General features: G+C 43.6%; 1 protein-coding gene and 2 pseudogenes across 3 annotated transcripts in view; all 3 read left to right on the top strand.

The window, feature by feature from the left end:
* The first annotated feature begins 1 nt into the window (after position 1).
* On the top strand, positions 2–15,693 carry LOC118634855 (annotated as a pseudogene).
* Positions 15,694–17,212: 1,519 nt separating this feature from the next.
* On the top strand, positions 17,213–17,589 carry LOC118633744 (annotated as a pseudogene).
* Positions 17,590–20,304: 2,715 nt separating this feature from the next.
* Positions 20,305–23,861, top strand: part of ATAD5 (ATPase family AAA domain containing 5) — a 49,497-nt gene continuing 45,940 nt past the window's right edge. For all 3 annotated transcript variants that reach the window (XM_036268947.1, XM_036268946.1, XM_036268948.1), the window contains exon 1: positions 20,305–20,388. In XM_036268947.1, the coding sequence (XP_036124840.1) occupies positions 20,320–20,388 (69 nt within the window). In that variant the 5' untranslated portion in view covers positions 20,305–20,319. The remainder of the gene's footprint in view (positions 20,389–23,861) is intronic.

Raw genomic sequence — 23,861 nt, 5'->3', positions numbered from 1 at the left:
GATGCCGGCGCCGCCCGCGGCTCGGGCGCACCGCGGCTCCTCCCGCTTCACGTGCAGCGCGTGGTCCGTGGCGTCTCCTCCGGACACGCGTGGAGGCGGGGAGAGGTTAACGATTACACGTTAGGAAGTGCTTTCCATATCTTTTCCATATCTTATCTCATCTCGGCTCCTTGCATCTCTATTTCCCAGCGGAGGAAACTGAGGGACAGAGAGGGATTTCAACCCAGGTGGCTCTTAAATTGTCACTGTCCTACCTCCCACTACACGAGAACCCAGCAGCGGCAGGTATTTTAGGAGGTTACTCTGAACCAGGCACCACGCTCAGAGGACCCCACGACCCAGAAACTCTTAGTCTAATGAGGGAGCCAAGATAGGCCTTAAACACGACCAGCGGTAGGTGTAGCAGTCCAGGCAAAAGTCCAAGACAGGTGTTAGCAAACTTGTCTTGCAAGGGCCAGGTAGGGCCATAAGGTCTCTCCTGCAACATGGTGATGGCATCACCGTGCACAGATAAAACTTTATGGACACACATTTGGAAGGCAGCTATGCTCACCACTATACCACCAATGCCTGACTGGACACACATTTGAATTTCACATAATTTTCATGTGTTACAAAGTATTCATTGCCAATTTCGTCTTCTATTTAGAAAAACTAAAAACCATTCTTCCTTCAGGGGCCTTACAAAAACAGGCGGTATGTCAGACTTGGCTTTGGGCCATAGTTTGCTGATCTCTGGCCAAGGATGTTAGGACTGAAAGTTGTCTCAGCCAGGGAACAGAGACAGAATATAGTTAATCAAGGTTACACAAGGAATCTGTACTAGAGGCTAGATCCCAGTTTTTCTGGTCCAAACAAAAGCTCTTTCTACTAAAAACAAACAAATAGCCATGGCCGGTTTGACTCAGCGGTCGGAGCGTCGGCCTGTGGACCAGAGAGTCCCGGGTTCGGTTCCCACTAGGGGCAAGTACCCCCCCAAAAAATAAATAAATACAAATAAAATACATAAATAAATAAAGCTCTTTCTACTGCATTGTTCTATGCTAAGTAAATGACAATTGGAACTAGACAAGTTTAGAAAAGAGAAGCCCTTCTGGAGAAAATGGAAAATTTGCTTTATCCTGAAGATAGCCAGGCACTTAGTTAATATTGAATTAACCAATGAATCCCCTTTATTGCTTAAGGCAGCTTGAGTTGAATTTTCTGTAACTTGCAACTGAAGGTACCATAAAGGACACAAGACAAGGAAAACTAGTGACATTCATGGTGTAATTGACCTATGTGAAAGATGTAAATGTATACTAAAGATATTTAGGAACATCTTGAATGAATAAAAAAGCCATTGAAGTAGAATAAAGAAAGACTAACAAAAACAAAATATAGCCCTGGCCAGTTTGGCTCAGCGGTTAGAGCTTTGGCCCGCGGTCTGGAGAGACCCGGGTTCGGTTCCCGCTAAGGGCATGTACTTCGGTTGCAGTTTGTCCCCGGCCCTGGCTGGGTCGTGTGGGTGGCAACCACTCGATGTGTCTCTTTCACTTCAATGTTTCTCTCTCTCTCTCCCTCCCACTCTATCTGAGCAAAATATCAAAAAATGTCCTCTGGTGAGGATAAAAAAATATATATATATATATACACATTTATATATTCTCAGCCTTGGCCCTTATACTCCCAACCTATCAATCAATGCGGGGGGGATTTTGCCTTCACCTCCTCACCTGAAGCTTTTCTTCAAACTGGCTCCCAAGCCTTTGTGGAACAGAATTAAAAGAAACGCCCAGCTGGTGTGGCTCAGTGGTTGAGCATCGACCCATGCACCAAGAGGTTGCCAGTCCGATTCCCGGTCAGGGCACATTGCAAGGTTGTGGGCCAAATCTCCAGTGAGGGGCATGTAGGAGACTGCCAATCCATGTTCTCTCCCATTGATGTTTTCTATCTCTCTCTCTCTCTCCCTTCCTTTCTCTCTAAAATCAATAAAGAAAAAAAATTTTTTTAAGAATTGAAATGATTGAAGAGGCAGATGAGAAAGGGAAAGCTGAGTGTTGGAAGTTTGTATTGAGTAAACTGAGGGAGAAAGTTTAAATTTTCTTTTCTTTTTTTTATTTTTGTTTTTGTTTTTGTTTTTTTTGGTATGTGCCCCTAGTGGGAACTGAACCCAGGACTCTCTGGTCCATAGGCCTATGCTCCAACCACTGAGCCAAACCAGCCAGGGCTAAATTTTCTTTTCTTTATTGGTTTTTAGTGAGAGAGGAAGGGAGACAGAGAGAGAGATAGAAACATCGATGAGAGAGAACACTGATTGGCTACCTCCTGCATACCCCCCACTGGGGATTTGGCCTACAAGGTGGGTATGTGCCCTGACCTAGAATCGAACTGGTGACCTTTTGGTGTATGGGTCGATACTTAACCACTGAGCCACACCGGCCGGGAACTGAGGGAGAAAGTTTAGAGCACTAATGGGGAATAAAAAAAATGAACATGGCACTCTGGCCCTTTTGTTCAGTGGTTAGAGCGTCAGCTCGGGTACCAGAGAGTCCTGGGATCAGTTCCGCTAAGGGCACATACCTCAGGTGCAGTTTGTCGCCCCCTGGGTGGGGTCGTGTGGGTGGCAACCACTTGATGTTTCTCTCTCTCTCTCTTCCTCCCTTTCTCCCTCCCGCATTTATCTGAAGAGAAATGCAAAAGTGTCCTCAATGAGAAATAAATAAATAAATAAATAAATAAATAAATAAATAAAGAGTTTCTATGACAAAAATATAAAAAATTGCCCAGCCAGTGTGGCTCAGTTCTTGAACATTGACCCATTCACCAAGAGGTCACTGGTTCCATTCCCAGTCAGGGCACATGCTCCAGTTGTGGGTTGAATCTGTGCTGACATGTTCATAACCCCATCATTGATGATTGGTAAATTATTGTGCTGACTTGTTTATAGCTCCATAATTGATGATTGGGAAAGTCACTATGTGCCTCTAGTTGAATCTGTTTCGTAAAGACCTCCTGAACCAAGAAATTGTTGGGAGCCGGCTACATGTCTGATAGAGTCCACAGAGCCTGGAGGTCTTGAGTCAGAGACTCGACCTCCCCCACAGTCTCAAGGAATCAGGCTTGCATTGTGTTTGTGCAGCTTGGGGCTAAGTGTGACCCAATGTACCTTGAAATACCTGTGTGTGCCTGGGTGTTCCTGGGTGTGCCTGGGTGTGCCTGGGTGCTCCTGTTATCTGCAAGACAAACTAATTCTATACAGCATTATTGTAGCCCTGGGCTCTATATCAAGAAGATCCTATTTTCTTATATCATTAAACTTGTGCTATAAGGTATAAAAAGCATGTAATAAAGCATATTGAGGCCGATCTCCGAAGACTCTGTCACAGGGGTGTTTATAATCAGACACCAGTCAGCTAATAAACGGCTCTTATTTGGACTTCAATTCTCTAGTGGTCTTTCTTTGACTCTGTCACACCACAACAAATCCCCAGTGTGGGGCATGCAGGAGGCAGCTAATCGATGTTCTCTCTGATCGATGTTTTTATCTCTCTCTCTTTCCCTCACCTTTCCTCTCTCAAAAAAAAATTTTTTTTTTTTTTTATTTATTTTTATCCTCACCCGAGGATATTTTTCCATTTTTTGTACAGATAGAGTGGGAGGGAGAGAGAGGAAGGGAGAGAGAGAGAGAAACATCGATGTGAAGGGACACATCGAGTGGCTGCCACCCGCACGACCAACCAGGGCCGGGGACAAACTGCAACCGAAGTACGTGCCCTTAGTGGGAACCGAACCCGGGTCTCTCCGGACCGCAGGCCGACGCTCTAACCGCTGAGCCAAACTGGCCAGGGCAAAAAAATTTTTTTTTAATAAAAAGAGTTCATATGACTAATGAATTAGGGACTATCAGGAAATATGACACTACAATACAATATGTGATTTTGGACTGGGTCCATTTTGTATAAAGGGCATCAATAAACAGTTGCTTAGCCCTGGCCAGTTTGGCTCAGCGGTTGGAACATCGGCCTGTGGACCAGAGAGTCCCGGTTCGGTTCCCGCGAAGGGCACATACCAAAAAAATAAAAAAATAAAAAAATAAACAGCTGCTTAAATTTGAATGGATCCCAAGGATTTGATGATAACAAAGTATCAAGTTAAATCCTGGTTTTTGATGGTTATATTGTGGATGTTGGCAATTTACTCTCAAATGGTTTATTCAGGGGGAAAATTTTGCACTGTGTTTTCAACTAGTCTATAAGTTTGAGATTTCTATAAATTCTAGTTTTCAAAATAAAAAATATATAGCATTAATTTAAAATTTTTAAAGATAGGAGTGGGGTTGGGAGAATGGGTGAAAAAGGTGGAAGAATTTAGAACTACAAATTAATAATTATACTATAGTCATGGGGGTCTAAAGTACAAACAGGGAATATATTTGACAGTATTCTTTTTTTACACTTTTTCCATTTATCTTCAGTCAGAGGGAGAGAGGGGGAGAGAGACACACACACACATCGATTGGTTGCCTCCTGCAAGACCCTGACCAGGGCCAGGGACTGAACTGGAACCAAGGTACATGCCCTTGACCGGAATTGAACCCAAGACTCTGTGATCTGCGGGCCAACACTCTAACCACTGAGCGAAACTGGCCAGGGCTAGTCAATAGTATTCTAATAACTAGGTACAGTGTCAGATGGGTATGAAATTTTGGGGTATGATCACTTAGTAAGTTTTATAATGTCTAATCACTGGGGTGTACACCTGAAACTAATATAGTAATATGTGTCAACTATTATTGAAAAATTTTAAATGATTTTTAAAAATATGAAACACAGCCCTGGCCGGTTTGGCTCAGCGGTTGAGTGTCGGCCTGCAGACCAGAGAGTCCTGGGTTCGGTTCCCGCTAGGGGCACATACCAAAAAAAAAAAAAAAAAATGAAACACAGTCTGGCCGGTGTGGCACAGTGGTTGAGCATCGACCCATGCACTACCAGGAAGTCATCAGTTCATTCCTGGTCAGGGCACATGCCCATGTTGTGGGCCAAATCCCCAGTGGTGGGCATGCAGGAGGTGGCCAGTCGATGTTCTCTCTCATCGGTTTCTTTCTCTCTCTCCCTCTTCCTTCCACTTTCTCTAAAATCAATAATGAAAAAAATGTGGCCCTGGCCAGTTTGGCTCAGCAGTTAGAGCGTCGGCCTGCGGTCCGGAGAGACCCGGGTTCAGTTCCCGCTGAGGGCATGTACCTCGGTTGCAGTTTGTCCCCGGCCCTGGTTGGGTTGTGTGAGTGGCAGCCACTCGATGTGTCCCTTTCACATCGATGTTTCCCTCTCTCTCGCTCTCCCTCCCACTCTATCTGAACAAAATATCAAAAAATGTCCTCGGGTGAGGACTAAAAAAAAAAAAAAGAAAAGAAAAAAATGTGGTAATGGTATTAAGTGTGCAAAAAAGGGAGTCAGAGAGTAAAAAATTGTCAGTATATGCTCAATATAGTTAGAAACTTTTTGAGAAGAAATTGGAGGGATGAGAAAGAAAGTCTTTGCTGACCAGATAACCGAAATATTCTGGACTAAATTGTTTACCAAATAACTCTCTGGTTACAACTTAAAATTCCAGCTGCTGCAATTTTCTTGGCAATTACATCTGATTATAAAAGTGCCCAGCCAGTGTTGCTCAGTGGTTGAACGTAGACCCATGCACCAAGAGGTCACCAGTTCGATTCCCAGTCAGGGCACATGCCCAGGTTGTGGGCCAAATCCTCAGTCGGGGGCATGCAGGAGGCAGCCAATCAATGTTCTCTCTCATAGATGGTTCTATATCTCTTCCTCTCTTTCTAAAATCAATTTTAAAAAAATAATAATTATTTTAAACTCTCTAAAAATCAATAAAGAAAAAAAATTAAATAAATTAGCAAGTTGCTTTGTTTCTTGTTTTATTAGCAGAAAAAGTATGTTCCCCTAAATCTGCTCACTGCTAGATACACTTGGAAAGTCAATTCTAGACCAATGTGATGCCACAAAGATTAAGAAACACAACAAAAAAAAAGAACCCAACTCTGTAAAACCCTGTCTGATGGCCTGCTGGCTTCTGTCATTGCCACCTCCAGATCAGTCTTCCTCTGTGTTACCAACCAGAGTATTTACTCTATAGGAACTTGTGTTCTAAAGTTAAAAAGACTGTTCTCAAAATTTCAAGCCCGGGGAAGTGATTTCACAAGATTTCCTTCAGTTTTCTTTGTATTCTTTTTTTGTATAGTGTGGATATATTAGATTCCTATTTTTTGCCTCCCATCAGTTAGTAGATTGAGGAAACAAAGTTTAATGTTGCCCTGGCCAATTTGGCTCAGTGGTTAGAGCATCGGCCTGCGGTCCAGAGAGACCCAGGTTCAGTTCCCGCTAAGGGCACATACCTCGGTTGCAGTTTGTCCCCGGTTCTGGTTGGGTCATGCGGGTGGCAACCACTTGATGTGTCCCTTTCACATCGATGTTTCTCTCTGTCTCCCTCCCACTCTATCTGAACAAAAAATGGAAAAAAAATGTCCTCGGGTGAGGATAAAAAAAAAACCAAAACAAGTTTAATGTCACTAATATTAGTGTCGTGGCTTTATGAAAGTTTTCCGTTCAGTTAAAAAATATTTCAGCCCTGGCCGGTTTGGCTCAGCGGTTAGAGCATCGGCCTACGGTCCAGAGAGACCAGGTTCAGTTCCCGCTAAGGGCACACACCTCGGTTGCAGTGTGTCCCCTGCCCTGATTGGGTTGTGTGGGTGGCAACCACTCGATGTGTCCCTTTCATGTCAATGTTTCTCTCACTCTCTCTCTCTCCCTCCCTCTCTATCTGAACAAAATATTAAAAAAAAAAAAATTTCAGACTCAAACACCCTCCCCCCCCATCTCCACTTCTCTCCTCCTTACCCTCTTCTCCCCTCCCCTCCCCTCCTAAGAAAAAAACAAACAAACAATTCCAGCCCTGACCAGTTTGGCTCAGCTGTAGAGCAGTTGGCCCCAGGACCAATGAGTCACCAGTTTGAGTCTGGTCAAGGGCACTTACCTGGTTTGTCCCTAGCCCTGTTCGGGATCATGCAGGAGGCAACCAGCCGGTGTGTTCCTCTCACGTTGATGTTTCCCTCTTCCTTTCTCTCCCACTTTCTCCCTCTCTCCCTCCCACTCTATCTGAAGATAAATGCAAAAATGTCCTTGGGTGAGGATTAAAAAAAAAAAATTATGTAATAATCCTATTTTCCCTGACTTAATCTGTGCCTAAACCCTTCTATTCCCTTGAATTGTTTGCCTATCTCCCCTGCTTTCAAACCTCTGTAAAGGCCAACACCTTAATTCAAGCTTCTAACATACTATACCTGGACTAATGCCATATGGTTTTTCCTTATTTAACCCCTTCATCTGTCCTATGTATATTCATTTTCCCAAACAAATATTTGAGAGTGTACTGTATATCAACCCCTACTTCATCTTGACAGACCTTAGTCCTACCTCTCTATCCTTTATCTTCCTAAAACATTGTTTTGTAACTGTCACTGCACTTACAAAAACCTATGATGTTTATTCATTAAGGCCAAAGCTTCTTAACCTGAACTCTGTGGCCTTTACTCTTCCCTAACTTCATCCCCCCCTTCTTTTTTTATTCCTTAAAAAAATTTTTTTTTCTTTATTCATTTTAGAGAGATAAGAAGGGAGAGGGAGAGAGAGATAGAAGCATTGATGAGAGAGAACATTGATTGGCCGCCTCCTGCATGCCCCACACTGGAAATTTGGCCCACAACCTGGGCATGTGCCCTGACCTGGAATCGAACCAGTGGCCTCTTGGTGCATGGGTCAGTGCTCAACCACTGAGCTACACTAGCTGACCTTTTTTTCATTGTAAAAATAACTATTTGAAAAAAAATTAACTTTTCAATTATTGTTAACATACAATATTATATTTTTAAAGTGTACAACATAGTGATTAGATATTTATAAAACTTACCCTGATACATCTAGTACCCATCTGACATTATATATAGTTATTACAATATTATTGACTATAATCTTTGTGTTTTACTTTACATCCCCATGCTCCTTTCTTTCTTAATTTTTTTTCTTTTTTATTGATTTTAGAGAGAGGAAAGGAGAGGAAGAGAGATAGAAACATCAATGAGAGAGAACATAGACTGGCCACCTCCTGCATGCTCCCCACTGGGTATTTAGCTCACAAGCTGGGCATGTGCCCTGACTGAGAATCAAACCGGCGACCTCTTGGTGCATGGGTGGACACCTAACCACTGAGCCACACTAGCTGGGCAACTCCTTTCTTTCTTAAATAGTCCACTTATATTCCTATATCCACGACCTTATTCCATTCCCCACTTAGTTTTGTCCTACCGTGGATGCCTTTCCTCACTGCTTTGTTTAGTTAATAATGCCTTGATTCATGCAACAGCTATTTGTTGAGTACACTAGTCCCCTCTTATCCAAAGGGAATGCATTTTAAGACTCCCAGTAGATACCTGAAACCATGGGTAGTGCTTAACCCTATTCAGGGTGAGGCAAAATTGGGTTTACAGTTGCAAGTACACACAACAGTTTATTCTTGTATTATTATTATTTTTTTTAATTATTGATTTTAGAGAGAGAGGAAGGGAGAGGGAGACAGTGAAGAAACATCCATGATATAGAACATCGATTGACAGCCTCCTGCATACCCCCCACTGGGGATTGGGCCCACAGCCTGGGCATGTGTCCTGGCTGGGAATGGAACCTGCAATCTCTTAGTGTGTGGGTCGACACTCAACCAGTGAGCCACACCAGCTGAGCTCTTCTATTATTATTAATTATTGTATTTTACCCCACCTTGTACACTGTGTTGTTTATATATATATGTATTCACCTTTTCACTTAAAGAAAGCACTTCTCTTTGGCATATCCAAATTGCCAGCATCACTGTTCTTGTGCTTTGGGACCCTTATTAAGTAAAATAAGGATTACCTGACCACAAACACTGCGACAGTCAATCTGATAACTGAGATGGCTACTAAGTGACTTATGGGTGGGTTTCTACACAGCGTAAATACACTGGACAAAGGGATAATTCACATCACAGGCAATAGATTTCTTTACAATACTCAGAACTGCATGCAATGTAAAGTGTATGAATTATTTACTTCTGGAACTTTTCATTTAATATTTTTGGACTGTGGTTGATCTTGGGTAACTGAAACCACAGAAAGTGAAATTGTGGATTGGGGGTGGGGGACAGACCGCTCCTGTAAACTCTAAGAGGATAATAACTTTTTTTTTTAATCCTCATCAGAGAACATTTTTCCATTTTTTGTTCAGATAGAGTGAAAGGGAGAGAGAGTAAGAGAGAGAGAGAGAGAAATATCGACATGAAAGGGACACATCGAGTGGCTGCCTCTCGCACCACCCAACCAGGGCCGGGGACAAACTGCAACCGAGGTACATTTCCTTAGTAGGAACCGAACCCGGGTCTCTCTGGACAGCAGACTGATGCTCTAACTGCTGAGCCAAACTGGCCAGGGCAAGGATAGAAACTTTTTTTTTTTCTTTTTATTGACTTTAGAGAGAGAGGAAGTGAGAGGGAGAGAGAGAGATAGAAATATTAATGAGAGAACATCAATTGGCCACCTCCTGCATGTTCCCCACTGGGGATCGGGCCCACAACCTAGGCATGTGTCCTGACCGGGAATGGAACTGGCGACCTCATGGTGCATGGGTCGACGCTCAACCACTGAGCCACATCGGCCAGGCAAGGATAGGAACTTTTATTTGTTTTGTTTACAGCTGGTTTGTCCATAGCTGACATGTATCAGGCACTCAACAGTATTTAATGAATAGATGAATGGATGTATAGATGGATAGCACAGCACGTAACAGTGAGTTATGGGACTGAAAAAAGGGAAAATCAGTTAAAATTAGAATTAGATATTCCATGTTCATTGCCTTATTCCATGCAATTAGGCGACCCCTCCTCATTGCGTCCACCCAACTGCATGAGATGTAAGCACCCCTGCCCCAGAAAGATTGGAGGAGAAACTGAATGGTCCCAGAGACTAGATCTCCATCTATTAACATTGAGAAGTTCTCCAATGAAAATGCCAGCTCATCTTTTTTTTTAAATTTTTTATCCTCACCCGAGGACATTTTTCTATTTTTTGTTCAGATAGAGTGGGAGGGAGAGAGAGAGAAAAAAACATCGACGTGAAAGGGACATTGAGTGGTTGCCACCTGCACGACGTGAAAGGGACATTGAGTGGTTGCCACCTGCACGACCCAACCAGGACTGGGGACAAACTGCAACTGAGGTACATGCCCTTAGCGGGAACTGAACCCGGGTCTTTCTGGACCACAGGCCGACGCTCTCACCGCTGAGCCAAACCGGCCAGTGCTCATCTTTTTTTTTAATCCTCATTCGAGGATATATTTCTATTTATCTTCAGACACAGTGGGAGGGAAGAAGAGAGGAAGAGAGAGAAACATCGATGTGAGAGGGACACATTGACTGGTTGCCTCTTGCATGAACCCAACCAGGACTGGGGATGAACTACAAGCAAGATACATGCCCTTGACCAGAATCAAACCCAAGGCTCTTTGGTCCGCAGGCCAATGCTGTAACTGTTGAGTCAAACTGGCCCGGGCACCGGCTCATCTATTGATCATATGACAACAGAGGCCACTAATGAGTCCTACCCATGCTGAAAACTTTCAATCAGACTTTAACAAATTTTTAAACAGTTATTTAGTGTAACTGATTTGGAATAAAATGCACATATTTAATGTATACAATTTGATGAACATTTTCATACTAGATACCCATGGAACCATCATCACAACTAAGATAACAAACATTTCCATTACTCCCCAAAATGTTTTCATGTAATCCATTCCTTTATTGTTCATACCTCCTTCAACCCCTGAACCCAGGCAACAGATCTTCTTTGTGTCATTAGAGATTAATTTGCATTTTTTTCAATTTTGCATAAATGGAGTCATAAGGTATGTACTGTTTTTTCTTTTATTTATTGACTGCTTTTAGAGAGAGAGGAAAGGAAGAGAGAGACAGACACATGATTTCATTGGTTGATTCTTGTATGTGTCCTGACCAGAATGAAACCGAAACCTTGGCCTCTGGGGACCATGCTCTAACCAACTGAGCTGCCCCACCAGGGCCTATGTACTCTTTTTAAAAAACTTATCTTTATTGTTGAATGTATTACAAATGTTCCCCCTCCCCCCCCACTGACCCCCTCCTCCCCAATCCTGCTCCACTCCTGCCTTCCCCATACTATTGTCTGTTTCCATTGGTTATGCACATATACATAGAGTTCTTAGGCTTATCTCTTCCCACCCACCCTTCCCCCTTCCCTTTGAGGTTCATCAGCCTAACAACCAATTTGAACTTCTTAATTTCTTCATCTTTTTTACCCAGCTCCCCAGCCCCCTCCCATCTGGCAAGCAACAAAAAGTTCTCTGTATCTATGAGTCTGTTTCTGTTCTGCTTGCTCATTTTATTTATAGATTCAATTGTTGATAGATATGTATTTATTGCCATTTTATTGTTCATATTTTTGTTCTTCAAGAAGACCCTTCAACATTTTATATAATTCTGATTTGGTGGTGATGAACTCCTTTAGCTTTTGCTTATCTGTGAAAGTCTTTATATGTCCATCGATTCTAAATGATAGCTCTGCAGGATAGAGTAATCTTGGTTGTGGGTGGTTAGGTGGTTGCTTTTCATCACTTTGAAGGTCTCTTGCCACTCCTTTTTGGCCTGCACAGTTTCTTTTGAGAAATCAGCTGACAGTCTTTTTTTTTTTTTTTTTGGTACATACCCCTAGCAGGAACCGAACCCGGGACTCTCTGATCTGCAGGCTGACGCTCCAACGGCTGAGCCAAACCGTCCAGGGCATCAGCTGACAGTCTTATGGGAGCTCCTTTGTAGGTAACAAACTGCTTTTCTCTTGCTGCTTTAAAGATTCTCTGTTTTTAACCTTTGGCATTTTGTTGATGATGTGTCTTGGTGTGGACCTCTTTGGGTTCATCTTGTTTGGGACTCTGTGCTTCCTGGACCTGTATGTCTGTTTCCCTCACCAAGTTAGGGAACTTTTCGGTCAATATTTTTTCAAATAGGTTTTCAATTTCTTGCCCTCTCTCTCTCCTTCTGGCACCCCCATGATGTGAATATTGGTATACTTGAAGTTGTCCCACAGGCTCCTTATACTATCCTCATTTTTTTGGATTCTATTTTTTTTTTTTTTTTGCTGTTCTGATTGGGTGTTTTTTGCTTCCTTATATTCCAAATATATGGTTTGCTTCTTGGCTTCACCTACTCTACTATCGATTCCCTGTAAATTATTCTTTCTTGTTCTTTATTGGTTTTAGAGAGAGAGAGAGAGGAAGGGAGAGGAAAAGAGATAGATGGAAACATCGATGAGAGAGAACATCAATTGGCCACCTCCTGCATGTCCCCCACTGGGGACTTAGCCCACAACCTGGGCATGTGCTCTGACCGGGAATTGAACCAGACACCTCCTGATGCAAGGGTCAATGCTCAACCACTAAGCCACACCGGCTGGGCTGTAAATTATTCTTTATTTCAGTTAGTTTATCCTTCATTTCTGACTGGTCCTTTTTTATGTTGTTGGAGTTCTCCTTAAGTTCCTTGAACTTCTCACTAAGTTCCTTAAACATCCTTATAACCAGTGTTTTAAACTCTCCATGTGATTGATTGACTATCTCCATTTTGTTTAGTTCTTTTCGTGGAATTTTATTCTGTTCTTTCATTTGGGACATATTTCTTGGTCTCCTCATTTTTGCACGTCCCTGTGTTTGTTTCTGTGTGTTAGGTAGAGTTGTTATGTCTCCTAGGCTCCATAGAGTGGCCTAGTTGTAGTAGGTGTCCTGTAAGGTCCAGTGGCACAGCCTCTCTGATCACCCCAGCTGGCTGGACCCTCGAAGTGTACCCCTAATGTGGACCGCACACCATTCTGTTGTAATTGAGTTTTTTGTTTTTAGAAAAATTTTTTCCCTATATTGATTTTAGAGAGAGAGGAAGAGAGAGGGAGAGATAGAAACATGGAGGAGTGAGAATATCAATTAGCATGCTCCCCAGTGGGGATCTGGCCCACAACCCGGGCATGTGTCCTGACCAGGAATCGAACTGGCGACTTCTTGTTGCATGGGTTAATGCTCAACCACTGAGCCACACCGGCCGGACTATAATTGAGTTTTGATTGCTGTTGGCATGTCAAAGGGGGGGATTTACTCAGGCTGTTCAGCAAGGACTGGCTGTGCCCACTGACCACTGGCCTCTGACCCCTTGAAGGATCAGCCATGTAGGGGCCAACCACACAGAGCAAGACTGCTTCTTGTGCTGGGCTTGGAGGTGCCCAGGAAAAAACCAAGTTGTGAACCAAAGCTGGCTACTCCTAGTGCCAGGCCTGAGGCCCCATAACGAGTGGTATGGGGCTTGCTGAGACTAGATACTGTTCGTTTGAGAGATTTTAGGAAAATATGAAGCAGGAGCCAAGACAGTCCAATCCTTTGGTAAAGCTGTTGGAAACAGTTTAGCTGGGCCCAAAAGTTGGGTGGGGCAGGGCTTTGGGGAATCACCAGGTTGGGGCAAACCATGTAAACCAGGTTGCTGGAGTCCCAGGTGTGGTGGCCATCTGCTGCCCTGGGGAAGGGCTCACTATGTACGCTTTTTTCATCTGGCTTCTTTTACTCAGCATAAGGATTTTGAGATTCATCCATGTTGTTTCATGTATTAATAGTTATTTTCTTTTTATTGCTGAGTAGTAACCTATGTATGGATGTATCGCGTGTTTATTTACGTGTTGATGGGCTGTTCTTAGTTGTTTTTGTTTTTTCTTGGTTTTTTTTTTTCCTTAAAAAATTTGTTTTTTGTGTTGTGGTGGTGATTCCCAGTTTTTTACTATTACAAATAAAGCTTCTATGAACATTTGCATACAACTGTACAAATCTTTATAATATAACTATATTGGGAAGGTGGGAGAAGAGAAAGTATAGAGGGTGGTATTAGAGAGTTAAATCCTTAACCGTCATAACAGGGCATTAATTAATACTGTTTTATTTTATTTTATTTATTTATTTTTATCCTCACTCAAGGACATTTTTGCATTTATCTTCAGATACAGGAGAGGGAGAGAGGGAGGAAGAGAGAGAGAAAAACGTCGATATGAGAGGGACCCATCAAGTGGTTGCCACCCACATGACCCCATCCAGGGCCGGGGTCAAACTGCAACCAAGGTACGTGCCCTTAGCGAGAATCGAACCCAGGTCTCTCAGGTTTGTGGGCCGACGCTCTAACCGCTGAGGCCAAACAGGCCAGGGATAATTAATATTGTTTTAAATTGTTAAATCAAGAGATAGAGGAACCACACTGGATGGGACTGCTGGTGGTGGTGCAGTCTTGGTAGAAGTATATGAGTTCGTCCCCTCCCCCAGACCACTGGGAACAAAAGGCTTTCTGAGGTCCTGGAGGCAGGGGAGGAAGATGAATTCTATCAGAGGACTTATGGGGATTTCACGGAGGAATCTGGAGATGATGAGTACCGACGGGACCAGTCAGACACAGAGGATGAGGTGGACTCTGACTTTGACATTGACCAAGGGAATGAACCATTCGGTCATGGAGAAGCAGAAGAGCCAATAAGGAAGAGCCAAGTAGCCCCCACAGCCTATAAGGAGCCTTTCAAGAGCTTAGGGCCTGGAAAAGTCAGCACTCCAACTGGTAGCTCTCAGAAGGCCTGAGACGAAAAGGCACTGCAATCCACTGGAACACGGGATGATGACTCTGACAGTCCACAGTCCAGGTATCAATCTACAGCTGAACATAGAAGACAAACATTCCTGCGCGTACAGGAGAGGCAGGGCCCGTCACAGAGGGAGAGGGGCCCCATTGACCCAGGAGGAGCTGCTCAGGGAAGCCAAGATCACAGAGAAGCTCAATTTACTTTCACTGGAGACATGGGAGCGACTGGAGGCTGACAGAAAGAAGCAGGTTCATGCCCTGGCCAGTGTGGCTCAGCAGTTAGAGCATTGGCCCATGGACCAAAGAGCTTCGGGTTCGATTACTGGTCAAAGGCAGGGTACCTTGGTTGCAGTTCTGGTCCTGGACCTTGGGGCTGTGTGGGAGGCAACTAATTGATGTCTCTCACATTGATGTTTCTTTTTCTCTTCCTCCCTCCTATTCTATCAAAAAAAAAAAAAAATTAAATGGAAAAATATCCTCAGGTCAGGATTAAAATAAATAAATAAAATAATAAAAAGTAGCGGTTGGAACATCGGCCTGCGGACCAGAGAGTCCCAGGTTCCGTTCCTGCTAGGGGCACGTACCAAAAAAACAAACAAAACAAAACAAATAATAAAAAGTAGGGGTTAGCCAGATGAGGAAGATAATAAGGAACAATATGGGCACACTGTAAATGCTATACAAATGTGAGAGCACATTTAAGTAATTAATTTTTTTCCCGAAGAATATGTAATTTTTACTTTATTATGAACCAGGTCACACATTTTGTCTTTTCTGGCAGAAGCTTGAGCCAAAGAAGGAAAGAGGAGAAAAATACAATCAAGAATATGTTGTTCTCGTTTCAACCTTTAATCTTCCATCCCTCATTTCTTCCAATCTGTTTTTCCCTAATATTACCTCATCCTACAGAACCTTCCTCCCCCTTTAGGTTAAGGTCTTGCCTCACACCATACCACCATTTAAATGGACTACAAGTAGCTTTCTTTTAAAAGCTACGCCCTGGCCAGTTTGGCTCAGCGGTTGGAGCGTTGGCCTGCGGTACAGAGAGACCCGGGTTCGGTTCCCGCTAAGGGCACGTACCTCGGTTGCAGTTTGTCCCCGGCCCTGGTTGGTCGTGCGGGTAACAGCCACTCGATGTGTCCCTTCACGTCGATGTTTCTCTCTCTCTTCTTCCTCTCTCTCCCTCCCACTCTATCTGTACAAAAAATGGAAAATATCCTCAGGTGAGGATAAAAAAAAAAAAAAAAAAAAGCTACTTGATTGAATAGTGATATCACAATGAAACAGGTGTGCCATTTTTTCTTTTATTTTTTTGTGGTACGTGCCCCTAGCAGGAACCAAACCCGGGACTCTCTGGTCTACAGGCCGATGCTCAACCTCTGAGCCAAACTGGCCAGGGCTGACTTTTTTTCTTAAAAGTCTGTACTGCCTTCAATTGAGAGCCACAAGAGAAATACAACCAAATGCAACTTCTTATCAGGCCAAGGATAGAGACTAGGAGTTATAATGCCAGTTTATCTTTACATGAAGTACTTATTATAAACAACCGATGCTCACCTCATCAAAGCCAATAAAATCTAAAGTCATTGTTAAAGTAATTTAATTTTTTTTTTTTATCCTCACCAGAGGACATCTTTCCATTTTTTGTTCAGATAGAGGGGGGTGGGGAGGGGGGAGAGAGAGAGAGAGAAACATCAATGTGAAAGGACACATCGAGTGGCTGCCACCCACACGACCCAACCAGGGCTGGGGACAAACTGCAACCAAGGTACGTGCCCTTAGCGGGAACCAACTCAGGTCTCTCTGGACCGTAGGCTGACACTAACTGCTGAGCCAAACCAGCCAGGGCTGTTAAAGTAATTTAAAATAGCACTATACTGAGGTATAAGCAAACATCATTAAAATTATACTTATCCCATTTATACTTCCCAAATAATTTCATACAGATGTTTAAAGAGAGCTCATTTAATTTAAAACTGATAAATGCTTTGAGTTCCTAAATAAGGGATATATAAAACATTAACATGTCGCCCTGGCCGGTTTGGCTCAGCGGTTAGAGCGTTGGCCTGCGGTCCGGAGAGACCCGGGTTCGGTTCCCGCTAAGGGCACGTACTTCGGTTGCAGTTTGTCCCCGGCCCTGGTTGGTCGTGCGGGTGGCAGCCACTCGAAGTGTCCCTTCACGTCGATGTTTCTCTCTCTCTCTCCCTTCCTCTCTCTCTCCCTCCCACTCTATCTGTACAAAAAAATGGAAAATATCCTCGGGTGAGGATATAAAAAACAAAACAAATAAAAAACATTAACATGTCTAAGAATAAACTCAGTGCAAATGCTTAATAACGCAATACAATTAAAAATGCTTAGTGATTTAGGGGCCTGCTGGTGAGCGGCATTTCCTTTTTGTCAGACGTCTTGTGGAGGCCGGGGTGGTCGCCGCTGTTCCCGGGGTTTCCCTATGCCGCCCGAGGACGACAAGAAGAAGAAAGATGCTGAGAAGTTGGCCAAGAAAGACAAGGACCCAGTGAACAAGTCCGGGGGCAAAGCCCAAAAGAAGAAGTGGTCCAGAGGCAGAGTCCGGGACAAGTTCAACAACCTAGTCTTGTTTGACAAAGTGACACATGACAAGCTCTGTAAGGAGGTTCCCAACTATACGCTCGTAACCTGGGCTGTCCTCTCCGAGAGACTGCAGATCCCGGCTCCATGGCCAAGGCCGCCCTTCAGAAGCTCCTCAGCAAAGGGCTTATTAAACTAGTCTCAAAGCACAGAGCTCAAGTAATTTACACCAGGAACACAAAAGGTGGGGACGCCACAGCTGCTGGAGAAGATGCATGAACAATAGGTCACCAGGTGTACATTTTGAAAAATAAAACTTTATTAAATGAAAAATAAATAAATAAAATGCTTAGTGATTTAGAAGAATGAAAAGTGCTAGAGACATAGCCTATAACCCAGCAATTCCACTTCTAGGTGTGTAATAACCTAGAGAAACATTATGAGTGTTCAAGGAGACATGGATAAGAATGTTCATTGACTCATTGCATAACAGAAAATTGGAGACAACCTAATGTTCATCACCAAGGAAATTGAGTAAATAAAATGAGCATAATTGGATGAAATGCTCAGAAGTGAAAGGAATGAATCAGATCTACACATATTATGGATAACTCTTTATTTATTTTTTAACCCTCACCTGAGGACATTTTCTTATTTTTTGTTCAGACAGAGTGGGAGGGAGGGAGGAAAGAGAGAGAGAGAGAGAGACAGAGAAACATCGACATGAAAGGGACACATCAAGTGGCTGCCACCCGCACAACCCAACCAGGGTCGGGGACAAACTGCAACCAAGGGTCGTGTCCTTAGCAGGAACCGAACCCGGGTCTCTCTGGACCGCAGGCCGACGCTCTAACCGCTGAGCCAAACCGGCCAGGGCTATTATGGATAATTCTTGAAAAGAATGATGAATGGAGCCCTGGTGGATTTGACTCAGCGGTTGGAGTGTCTGTAGGCAGGCCAATGAGTCTTCGGTGGACTCAGGTCAAGGGCAGGGACCTCAGTTGTGGTTCATTCCCCCGGCCCTGGTGTGGGCAAGAGGGAGGCAATCAATGTGTCCCTCTCACATTGATGTTTCTCTCTCTTCCTCTCTCTCTCCTTCCTACTCTGTCTGATGATAAATATCCTGGGGTGAAGATTTAAAAAAAAAGAATGATGAATGATAAAAAGCAAATTGCTGAGTGACATTTACAGTGTTGCCTTTTATATAAATAAAAGGAAAACCAAAGATTTTTTTATGTACGTATACATATATGTATGTAAACTTATAAAAAGGGCTGCAATGTTATCTACCAAATAGGTAATATTGGTTACTGCTGGGGCAAAGAGAAAAAGACCGAATTTGGGGGTGAACGGCAAAGAGGCTTTCAATTTTCTCATTTATTTCTCCTCCTTACACCCTCTTCCTCCTTCCTTTCACCCCTCCTGTTCCTCTCTTCCTCATCTTTCTCCTTGGGCAGTGTTGTTATACTTAACGTGAGTTATTTAAAACAAAAAAACAAAAACAAAGCAAAACAACAAAAACAGTATATATTTAGTGGTCTCTCTTCTTGAAAAAACCTTATCCAGGGCTAATACTTTTCTTTTTTTATACTCACCAGAGGACATTTTTCCTTTTGTTGTTGTTGTTCAGAGAGTGGGAGGGAGAGAGGGACACATCCAGTGGCTGCCACCCGAGGTAATTGCCCTTAGCGGGATCCGAACCGGGATCTCTCCAGACTGTGGACCAATGCACTAACCGCTGAGCCAAACTGGCCAGGGCCAAGGTTACTACCTTTCAAGGGAAAAGCAATACAACTGATTTAATCGGAGAAATTTGTACCCTTTCCAAGTTGTCAAGACAATTACAAATACCATCAAGATGAACACAATTACGTCAGTAGTTAATATCAGTGTGCATAACCCGACCTAACAACGTGGCTGCTTCTTATTTGAGGTGCCCTTTTAACCGGTCTTATTTAAACATACTGTGCAGTTAAAATTATGCACTCAGACAAAACATACTCTTTGTGGAACCGAAAGTTTAATGTAAAAAAAAAACAAACAGATAAAAGCTAAAAAAAAAAAAGTCCATGAAAACAATGCAAATGAAGTGTGAGACTATCATCACTACAAACCAGTAAACAACTAGACCCTTGCGAGGACAAGAAAACAGGCAAAAACAGCTGAGTCGATGACGTTGAGCTCCGAGCTGCTGGCGAGGACAAAATCCACAGAAAAATATGCCTCCTTAGTTTAATCGAGGGTACAAAGTCGAAAGTCGGGACCCCGAATGGGCGTATCTCGAGGTAGGACGCTTTCCAAAATAACATTTTATTGCGTGTGGGAGGAATCGTAATCAATTCTTATTTCGTTTTCTGTATTTTTCAAACCTCCACTTCTAAACAGAAGCCAGCCTGGGGCGTCAAAAGCCTAGGGTTTTAATTCTGTCACTAATGGACGTTCGTTAATTCAGGTCCTCATCAGTGAAACTGGGCGTGAGAAGTTCGAATCTCCAAAATCCCCGCTCATTTCAAATTCTACGGTACGAGAATTCCGCTTCCTGCAGCTTCGCCAAAGACGTATTTTGGCCCACTCGGCTCACCGTCCGCGCAGTCTCCAGAAACAATTCTAAGCTCCGCCCCCTGCGCCCCGGAGGGCGCGAAAACCCAATTGACAAGAAGTCCCTCGGAAGCCTGCGGGTCTGGTCTACGTTCGGCTTGTTTTTCCCGCCGGGGTCCCAGTCCGGAGCGCTCAGCCTAAAGTGCTCAATTCGGGGCCGCCCCGGGCTCGCCGGCCGCGACTAGGATTTGGGTTGCCCGCGCTTTTTCATCGTCTCTTCCCGCGTTCCACTCGGCTGAGCTGGGCCCAGCCTCCGCGACCGATCCGGGCGGGTGGGCGCCGGGGAGCCCGAGACGGACCCCGCGGCCCGGCGCCTAGTTCCTGCAGGAGCCGGCCGCCTCCATGGCCTCCAGTCATGCCAGGCCGGGCCGAACAAGGTCCTAGGAGCCGGGATTCCGGGAAGCGGGGAGCATGGTGGGGGTCCTGGCCATGGCGGCGGCGGCAGCTGCTCCCCCTCCGGTGAAGGACTACGAGATTGAGGTGAGCTCGAGCATCTCCTTCCGTCTCTTGGGGGTGGGCGGAAGGTGATCACGACTTTGGATCTTTGAGGGGGAAAGAGGGCCCTGGTGCGGCCCCACCGTCGCGACATTGTGGGGAACGACTGCGTCCTAAAGTCGTGAGGCGTCCTGGCAAACACTGGTATTGGAGATGTTTGCGAGGCCAGGTGAGTGAGGACGGAAGGGAGCACGGCCCGCGCCCAGATCCGTGAATGTTGGTGGAACTTGATGTTCTGGACTTGTGACAGGTCACGGAGGACCCCAGGGCCGGGTCTCGGTTCCTGGTAGGCGCTTGTAGAACTTGAGCGTTGAGAAGGACCTCCCTGTTCTAGGAATGCCACTTAGAATGTCGCTACAGGAATCAAACAAGGTACTTAAATCGGTTTTTCGTAGCTGGCTCTTGAGCTTTAAAATGCTGCAGTTAGGAGGCCTCGCATACTGTTATTCTCCTGTGTGTCATCGGTGAGATGCACTGTTTCAGCACTAAGCTGTCCTTGAAAAGAGATTCTAATACCTTGAAGCAGTGGGGTAGCATCTTAGAGTAGACTGTTGTTATATTTTTACACCTTTCCACCTCAAGCGAGCATTCTAACTGAAGTATGCAAACTGGTATCCTTTTTTTCTTTTCTTTATTGATTAAGTTTTTTTCCTTTATTGACTTTAGAGAGAGAAGAAGGGAGAGGTAGAGAGAGATAGAAACATCGATGAGAGAGAACATCGATTGGCTGCCTCCTGCATGCCGCCACTGGGGATTTGGCCCACAGCCTGGGCATGTGCCCTGACCTAGAACCAACTGGCCACCTCTTGGTGCACGGGGTGACGCTCAACCACTGAGCCACACCGGCTGGGCCCAAACTGGTATCCTTGAAGCCAAGATGTATGTTCACTTACTTAACTGGGGCTCTTCTTATTTTTAATTTTAATTTTTAAATTTTTGTTCATTGATTTGAGAGAGAGAGAGAAAGAAAGAAACAACATATCAATTTGTTCCGCTTATTTATGCATTCACTGGTTGATTGTATGTGCCCTGGCTGGGATGGAACCCGAAACCTTGGCATATTGGGATGCCACTTTTGAGCTTACCTGGCCAGGGCCTTAATTTTTTTGATGTTGTTCTCACCCAGAGATATTTTTCCATTAATATTTTAGATAGAGTGGGAGTGAGGGAGAGGGAGAAACATTGATGTGAAAGGGAAACATTGATTGGTTGCCTCCCACCTTCACTGGGGATCAAACCGAAAACCTGGCTGGCAATCAAACGGGCAGCATTTCAGTGCACAGAATGGCACTCAACCAAGTGAGCCACAGGGCCCGGGCAATTTTTATTTTTTTATTTTAAAAAATGATGTTTTATTGATTTTTAGAGAGAGAGAAAGGGAGAGGGAGAGATTGATAGAAACATCAATGAGAGAAACATTGATTGGCTGCCTCCTGCTCGCCACCTACTGGGGATTGAGCGCAACCTGTGCATGTGCCCTGACTAGGAATCGAACCAGCGACCTCCTGTTGCATGGGTGGATATTCAACCACTGAGCCACTTTTTATTTTTTAACTGCAGTTTACATTCAGTATTATTTTGTATTAGTTTCAGGTGTACAGTATGATAGACAATTGTATACTTTACAAAGTGATCCCCCGGATATTTCAAGTACCTACCTGGCACCATACATAGTTATTACACTATTATTGACTATATTGCCTATGCTGTATGCTTTCTTATTTTTCAGAATCAAGTAACTTTAGTTTGGTTACTAATTGTTATGTTCATAATTGTTAGACCTAGGTAGTTGCTTAGCTTGTCTCAGGTGTGAAGAAGGACTTTTGGTGCTTGAATTACAGTTTTTTATTTTTGGGTGGTCAGTTTTATCTTTTCATTACAGTTTCTGTTTTTGGCACCCTACTTAGTGAGCCTATTTCATAATAATGATACTAGGTTTTTGTTGTTGTTGTTAATCCTCACCTGAGGATATTTTTCCTTTTTTTTTTTAAAGAGAGTAGAAGGGAGGGAGGGAGGGAGGGAGGGAGGGAGACAGAGAAACACCAAGGTGAGAGAAACACATCAATTGTTTGTCTCCCACACAACCCTGACCAGGGCCAGGGATCGAATATGCAACCCAGGTACATGCCCTTGACTGGAATTGAACCTGAGACCCTTTGGTCCTCAGGTCAATGCTCTAACCACTGAGAAAAACCTGCCAGGGCCTGTTTTGTATCTTAAGGATAAGGGCCTTATACCCTTTATTTTACTTAATATCAGCCCTGTGATGAGATACTATTATTTGTAGTCTACAGATGGGAGGAGGTTAAAAGTTAACTTACAGTAATTTAATTTAGCCCAGCCAGTGTGGCTCAGTGGTTGAGCATTGACCCGTGCATCAAGAGGTTGTCAGTTTGATTTCCAGTCAGAGCACATGCCTAGGCTGTGGGCCCAGTCCCCAGTGGGGGGCGTGCAGGAGGCGGCCAATTAATGTTCTCTCTCATGGATGTTTTTCTCTCTCTCTCCCTCTCCCTTCCTCTCTCTCCAGAACCAATAAAGAAAAATATTTAAAATAAATAAATCAAATAATTTAATTTAAAAAGTTAAAAGTAATTTGCTTAAGTTCCACATTAGTAGATGTCAGAACCAGCACTTGAACTTAGATCTGCCTGACTCCAGAGGCTATGGTGCCATTGATACCATCTCATGAGAGTAATGATAATAGGAATACAGGTCATTAACATTTTCTTCTAATACACTTATTTAATTTTAACATAAAATTTTAATCTGTCTATAATGTATTTTGTCTCGTGTTTATTCAAATGGTGAGAAATTTGTCCTAATACCATTTATCTAGTTCTTTGTCTTTATCTACTCGAATGCTACTGTTATCATCTCCTAAGCTCTTTAATATACACTTAGGTCTTTTTTCTGGTTTTCTAATCTATTTCATTATATTGCTTGCCTTTGTACATCGGTACTATACTTTTAGTCACGATAGCTTTATAATATGTTTTAATTTTTTAAAGTATAATGCCCTCATTCATTATTTTAAAAATTTCCCTGTTATTCTGACAAATGAATGGAGGGAAGTTAAAGTCAAAGAAAAGACTTATGGAGCTTTTTGTAACCAATAAGCTTGTTCTATTATGTAAGTTACTATTATGTAAGTTACTAATTTAGGACCACCAAAAATTCTAGTCATCTTGATATTATTAGGATAATAAATAATGTAGGAGGCAGGCAGTAACTTTTTTTATTTTTTTAAAATTTTTTCTTTATTGATTTTTAGAGAGAGGAAGTGATAGGGAGAGAGAGATAGAAACTCATCTCTCATCGATGAGAGAGAACATCAATTGGCTGCCTCCTGCATGCCCCCACCGGGGATCAGGCCCACCACTTGGGCATGTGTCCTGACCGGGAATTGACCAGGCAGCCTCTTGGTTCATGGGTCGATGCTCAGCTGCTGAGCCACACGG

This window comes from Molossus molossus, unplaced genomic scaffold (genome assembly GCF_014108415.1).
Source record: "Molossus molossus isolate mMolMol1 unplaced genomic scaffold, mMolMol1.p scaffold_m16_p_19, whole genome shotgun sequence".
Taxonomy (NCBI): Eukaryota; Metazoa; Chordata; class Mammalia; order Chiroptera; family Molossidae; genus Molossus; species Molossus molossus.
This window is presented reverse-complemented; position numbering and strand designations above follow the sequence as displayed.